The following is a 7,533-nucleotide window of genomic DNA, read 5'->3' as shown; positions in this document are numbered from 1 at the left end:
AATAGCAACAACATCCATTCTTATAACATGTAGGAAATGAACAGTGAGCAGGATATCAATCAAGAAAATACACAGCTCAGCATACACTATTTCAAATCCTATAGCCAGCTGAGTATCCAAAACAGACTATATGCTACAGTGCGATCTATCTATGCGGCGCGTACCACTTCACATGCTCGCAAATGTCAACGAGAATAGAATGGCAAAGTACAAGATGCGTGGTAAAAAGACACTGAGAGAAATTGACAGGCAGGCGAGAATACATAGTGGAATATCCTGTGGTAGAATCGAGAAGCAGCTTCCCACTCCAATCCGCTGAAATGTCGGCACATTCCACGGTAAGTCAAGTAAATCCCTGCCTCAACAAACATGGGTACAAAATGGCCGGGGAACATTGGGAAATCGATCCAGCCTCGTGCAGTGACATGACAACCTTGATAAAATACCCAGTTATTTATGTAGCGCATACACACTTGTGAGTATATACATTATGCATATTGAATTACATGACTGCAGCCTGTTCATTTTCCCATAACTGGACATGACATCACGTAATGTTTGTGGGTCAATATGTTGCAGTGCTATGACGTCAAAGTGCCCACATCCTGAGATACAGGTTTTTGATACTCCTACCTCGTATACTTAGATGTTATCATTGAGCAGAGCCGTATCAGTCAGAGAGCCCGTATCAGCCAGAGAGCGTGGCCCGAGGGCTGATACGGGTTCGATAAAATAAAAATCTATTTGAAAGACTCTGCAATACCCTACAACAGTATCTTAACCAAGGGTAATTCTTTTAGTAGGATCGAAGTGGGATCTCTCTCAACTCCTTCTGATTGCATGCGTTCCTTGAAATTTCAAGCCCTTCTTAGTCCCGATAGTCCTTTACAACCTCAATACAAGGGCAAAGACAGACCTGTCAAGGTGTCAAATGCATGCAACCTGTCGAATTTCCGCATGAAATTCCCGGGAAAACCCATATCCGTATTTGGTGTGTAACATGTCGTTGTTTAATTTCAAGATGGCCCCCTGGCGGCCATTTTGGTTGTCAGATTTGACTGCAGTTCAGTTATGTTGTGGACAGTAAATAGTATAATCATATAAAATTTGGTTGCAATCCGAGTAATAGGACTTTGTTTAATTTACAAGCGAGCGAGCCAAGTTTTTGGGGTAGAGATTCCCTAGATACATGTCCACGCAAGTTTAGATGATTTATGTTCTAGACCATAATTCCTGTTCAGTGATTGGTTGATTAATGATCTAGAGCAGGATTTCTGTACTCTAATTGGCTGATTTATGTTCTAGACCATAATTCCTGTTCAGTGATTGGTCAATTAATGGTCAAGAACATAATTCCTGTACTCTAATTGGCTGATTTATGTTCTTGACCATTATTCCTGGTCAGTTATCGGTCGATTAATGGTCAAGATCAGAATTCCTGTACTGTAATTGGCTGATTTATGTTCTGGACCATAATTCCTGTTCAGTGATTGGTCAATTAATGGTCAAGAACAGAATTCATGTACTCTTAATTGGCTGATTTATGTTCTAGATCATAATTCCTCTTCAGTGATTGGTCAATTAATGGTCAAGAACAGAATTCCTGTACTGTATAATTGGCTGATTTATGTTCTGGACCATTATTCCTGGTCAGTTATCGGTCGATTAATGGTCAAGAACAGAATTCCTGAACTGGGATTGTCTGATTTATGTTCTAGACCATTATTCTTGGTCAGTGATTGGTCAATTCATGGTCAAGAACAGAATTCCTGTACTGTAATTGGCTGATTTTTGTTCTGGACCATTATTCCTGGTCAGTTATTGGTCGATTAATGGTCAATAACTGAATTCCTGAACTGGGATTGTCTGATTTATGTTCTAGTCTATTATTCTTGGTCAGTGATTGGTCAATTAATGGTCAAGAACAGGATTCCTGTACTCTAATTGGCAGTTTTGTGTACTAGAACAATATTCCTGTTCTCCTATTGGTCAGTCGGACGCCACGAGGTGAGTCAAAAAAACGCCATTTAGTTGGGAAACCATTCGCCACTGCCGCCTGGTAGATGGCAGGACAGGGAAAAAATTGATCAGAGATAGCTCAATAAGATTTTTGCAGTACACGTTGCCCGAGGCCAAAGCTTGCTGAGTCAAAAGAGAAGAGATCCCTGTGCTACCTACATATGTAGCGTTTTTCATTTTTTGGGGGTTTAAACGCGACAAAAAGTCAGCAGGACCCCTTTTTCAGCAACCCCCGACCCCCTAAAAAAGACCTCTCGAAGTTAGAATCGCTTCACAACTGGCTTCAAGGCATATCTGAGTCTTCTCTTCATCACCCTGAAGATGGGCGTTTGTAATGTTTTACTGAAAAGCGGCTTGAGGGGATATTTTTGGCGGAAGAAGTGATATTCGATCTACGTCGGATGGCGCTGGAAAGTACTACACTGAAGTGTTTTAAAAGTCTCTTGAAGAAAAGATGTCTTATGGATTGTTGACTTTTTACTATCATCTTTGCAGAGCGTTTCTGCTCGGGTTCTTGGCATCAAACATTCATTGCATCATGTTCATTAAGATATGTGTGTTTAAGTCAAACGTGCCTTTCAGTGATTCGTGATCTGAAGACCCTTCGAGAAGGATCCTTGCAGAAACATGGGTGTATAAACCATAGTCAAGTCAACAATCTATACAGAACATTCAAAAAATTAGATAACTACTCATAAGGTTAATTATCACCATACATTTATTGGTAAAAAAATTTGCAAATATATCGATTACAAGAATCCTATAAAATCTTAGAATTTGTTTCGAAGTATGAACTTGTACGACAAAAAGGCTACCGGTATGAAAAAAAAAACTAATTAGAATCACACAATATCTTTTTAATATTAACATTGGTAAGAATGTAAATAAAAGAGTATCGTTACAAGATACAATCATCGTTATAAGATACAATTGTCTTACTTTTTTTCATTCAAGGTATATCTGAGTTATTTCGGAAGCTAAGTGCCAAAAGTGTACCCCATCACAGCTACCATGATCAGAAGGATTTTTAAATGATGCAACTGTCATCTGGTTATATCTATTCAATGTTAGTTTATGTATAGTTGTATAGAAAGAAAAAAAAAGAAGCTTTGTTGGACAAAGTATGAACTTTGGTTGCTCGACTTAAACAATGCAATAGGAATCATCATTTTAAAGCGCCTTTTCAGCATATGCACGAACTGAATATTCTGATACTGGCATTTTTGACATGACAATCGACCATTCATTAGTTATCCTATTACAATCTCCAAGCCACAACAAAGCCGTGTGTATATTTGTATGGTAAGTATGTCACTATAACAGCGCATCTATTTGTACACGCTGAATACATGCCAATATACTAAATAGACTGTGGTCGTTTGTAAATGTCAGTAGGCCTTGTTGGCATGAATACGGCAATTATCATAATTATATGCTTTCTCGCACAGTTCTCATGATTCATTTAGTTTTCGAGCCGACGCGGTAAAACTTCGAAACTACTTTCTTCCATGCTTCTTTGACGACGTTAAATCCTGCATTTCCACCCTGTGACACATCCTTTGCCAACTCCTTCCACGGTCCTGTCACATCGTACTTCCCGGCGACCTTTTCTATCACCCAATCAAAACACTCGTTGATGCCCTCACCGGTGTCGACAATTACGGGGAAAACCTCTGAAATACAAGGAGAGTTAAATCAAATTACATTTTACCGCTAAAGCACCTGTATTCAGTACTTATTTACACAATTTGAAGTTTTCAAATTTAATCACAAATTTCAAACTTTTAACGAACGGCGTTTGCCTTTAAAGCCGGACGAAGAAGTACAAACACACTTACTTATTGGGCTCGCTTGGTGGCCTTCGTTGAGGATTTCTTCAAGCTCTTTAGGCGACTTTGCATCAGGGTTGTCCTGTTTGGTCGCTATGGCGATGATAAGGACATCCTTTAAGTTCTTGTCTCCACGGTAATCAGCAAGTTCAAATTCTGCACGTTTAACTGCCTGGCTATCGCTACTGTTGATAACGTACACCACTGCCATGGCGTTCCTAAAGAACATGGGCATAAACATTCGCTGAAAAAAGGATTCGAAACATTCGTAAACAAACTACTAATAATACAGTTTATATCTGGTGGCCCAAAGCTAGGTAGTGCACCGAACTTTAAAATGAAAACCAAAATATAGCTTTTCATGTTTTTTCTTTTGTCATTGACAGTTAATTAACCTACTTGTCTTGTCATGAGAAAACAGGCACCAATCGAAAAAATCCACAAGGGATGACTTTCCCCAAAAATCGTCAATGGTTAGGCCCGCGATGATTTTCCCCGGAATCATCAATGGTTACATGTAGGCCCTCGATGTCAACTCCCTGATTACCCTAATTGATCCTCAAGTGCTATTACTGTGGTTCATATCGTACTCGACGTGGTACCGAAAAACGTTTCCCCTAAACATGTTTCGACATTTGATTGGCTGCTTTAAATATGGCGTCGACAATTTCAAGTTATCGTTTGTGTAGTGTATGTAACGGCTATCATAAGGATCACTGACTTACCTAACTGAAATTTTCATTCTCAAATTTGAGATAAATGTATGCACATGTCAACAGTTTGCAATAAAAGGGGATTCATTTCAACCGAAAATATCTTTTTTTTATGAACTTCCTATTATCATGCTTAAAAACACAGGACAGCCTAAAAACTATGTGTACTGAATGAACACACAATGTACAGGGTTTTTATTACAATACCCTGGCCCCTACACGAAAAAGTAAATGTCGTGACTCACATCACTGCATCGACCACCTGATGATAATCCTGGGGGATGCCACACGTAAACCCCATTGTAGGAAATGCTCTTCTCCTGAACATAACGCCAGTAATGACCTTGTAACTCTATTTCGTCCTCGCCGTTCTTCAGCCAATCAAGAATTTCGGACTCGTCACCATTTTGACTACCTACAAGAAGCAAAAAAAGCTGGTATGAAACGTTAGCATGTAAGGAGCATTGTCGAAACATCCTTGGCTCGAAAGATTTGGCAAAAACAGTGATATAAGATATTAATCACCAATGAAAGAAGTTTTAATTCTTTGATCAGTTATAAAGGAACAGACGAGAATAAATTGTTTGTCGTGGAAACAAAAGGTTTCGTTTTTTTAATGTGACTTGTATTATTGCAAAAACATTTTATTATCCCAACAACATTTTATAAAACTAGCATTGCAATGAAAGTTATGAACGGGTATTTCAATGCGAATCGGCTATTTTTCAATAAGCTTATACCCCGTCGGCATTAATATGTGCACTTGTCCACCCTATGCAAAAACGAATTGGCAGGCTATGCTTGTGACGCGCTTGTTCACAGTGTTTCCTTGTGATGTGCACCATCCTGATGCGAACCATTACATATTTTAAAGGGACAACTTGGGCATGAGTTATGTTGGTTTTTCATCCAAAAGATTATTCCAGCAGAAACAGGACAATTGAAATATCACTGACCTGCAATGAATACAGCACAAAAGCAGGCAGTAACCATAGGCTTGCATGAAATTAACAATTCCATGTCCAAAAACTGCATTGCAACCCTTGCGAAAGATTAGTATTTGAGATCAGCATTCGTGTGATACAAGTGGCGGCACATGGTGGCAAGCAGGGGTATTATCCTCCTGGCCAGGTATAGCCCACGCCCAAGTTGTCCCTTTAATTACGATGATCACAATCTCTGAATATACAGCCTAAACAATTTCGGAGAACGTCTGTAACATCTAAAGGGTTTAATTCATAATGTATACAGTGGAACCTCAATTAAGGACAACCTCTCAATTAAGGACACTAGTTTTGATCCTAAATTGGTGGTTTCCATTCTCGCCGCATCGTTCAAATGCGTAATTATTTATAGAGTATAGGGTAACCCCGGTATACCTTCGGTGTCTAAAGACCAATTACTAGTACCACGCCCTGCATGCACCACTGTGCGACTGGTTATAGGTTTGCGTCTACGAGCTCGTATAATACATTTCGTGAGTTCATCGTAAGTGTCCTCTGCAGGGTATTCGAAAACCCTCCTCTGCATGTGCATGCACAATATTCAACTGCGACTTTTTTTCAGGTGAAAGGATTGTGTTGCAGAATGTCATAAGTTTTTGTCACTTTATATAATACGTTTATATTCAAGAAATAGCACGCTTTGTTTCTGTCGGTACAAAAAATAACAAAAACCCGTGTTAGAAAACAATCATTTGTTTCAGGCAAACGAAGCCCATAAATTGTTGTTAGATACGAGGAAAAGGCATCTAAGGCACTTAAATTAGACTCCCCGCTCAAAACGCGCCTTTGGCGCATGTACTCGTATCCAGCAAAGCTGGATTTGCCCTTAAAGATGGATCATAAACATATACATACCTAAAACAAGGATTTGCTCCCGCTTTGGTTCAGGATGTTTCTTACTCTTGCCCATCCTCTATCGTTACACAATGTCCGCAACGAATGTGTCAAAACCGGAGAGAATCAGTGGTAATCAATGCTGTTAGCTGATGCCTGCCGCCTCGAATGATAGCCAACTGCTTACAATAACCATTTATACGAGGTGATTGGTAAGAGTTATTTATAACCACTGGTTGTTCATGACGCATGCTTTTATATATAGTTTTCCGGGAATATATTGCCAGCACAGTCCGATCACAGTTCCAACTGACGGTACAGTTAGGAACCAATCTGCTGTACACACTGTGCATGTCAAGAATCCTGTCACAGGTAACTACTCAGTACTCACCGAACTTTGACCGTTTCTGATGCATTGACGTTCGATACCACTGAGCATTGTTCTAAATTTGGGATGGACAATGAGTGGGTGACACCAATTTGTCTAATGGTTATGTTCGCCATTGTTTCCAATGCAAACCACTGTCAATCAATTTACCACATCCAGAAGACCGACAAGTGACTCAAATTATCACGAAAACGAAAACATATTTTCGATTGGTTTCGTCGCAGAGGGTCTTGGAAAACTGGCCCATCGTCATTGATTACCTCTATAATACGACTACTGTGGCAATTTTGATGTTTTTCATTGCATATCTGCCGGATCAGTGCATTTAGAGTATATGATAGACATGTAGTACTAACTAATATGTATATTGTCTGCAGGTCGTACTATCGGGCTGACGTAGGCGGACCTCTGGACACACTGTGTTTGACCGCGTCGCGTCAAATAATGCGTATGGTTTTGAATCTGTAATTTGGATAATATTCTGAACAGTCTGTCGGGTAACTAATGGTATAGTTGGTCACACTGATAATTAGCCAAGCGGACCAGTTGGAGAGACGTTGATATTTCGACTCGTTACAGCCAACCTGAAGAAAAGTATGCTGCCAAATGAAAATAATTGTTTTCACGAAATCTTAGAAAAACCACAGGAAATATATTTTAAATACCTCTCCAAATATGGACTTAATTGTTTAATAAATCTAATTTCGCATCTAATTGATAAGTCTACCGCAAACATATGAATATAT

General features: G+C 39.4%; 1 protein-coding gene across 1 annotated transcript; it reads right to left on the bottom strand.

Moving 5' to 3' along the window:
- Positions 1-2,719: 2,719 nt before the first annotated feature.
- LOC135503279 (ADP-ribosylation factor 6-like) lies at positions 2,720-6,585 on the bottom strand. Its single transcript, XM_064796783.1, has 4 exons — positions 6,421-6,585; positions 4,807-4,976; positions 3,858-4,092; positions 2,720-3,692 (listed from the first exon to the last, which is right to left on the bottom strand). The coding sequence occupies exons 1-4, from the start codon at positions 6,473-6,475 to the stop codon at positions 3,478-3,480; spliced, it is 675 nt and encodes a 224-aa protein (XP_064652853.1). The 5' UTR covers positions 6,476-6,585; the 3' UTR covers positions 2,720-3,477.
- Positions 6,586-7,533: the final 948 nt, after the last annotated feature.

The sequence above is a fragment of the Lineus longissimus genome, chromosome 19 (assembly GCF_910592395.1).
Source record: "Lineus longissimus chromosome 19, tnLinLong1.2, whole genome shotgun sequence".
NCBI lineage: Eukaryota > Metazoa > Nemertea > Pilidiophora > Heteronemertea > Lineidae > Lineus > Lineus longissimus.
This window is presented reverse-complemented; position numbering and strand designations above follow the sequence as displayed.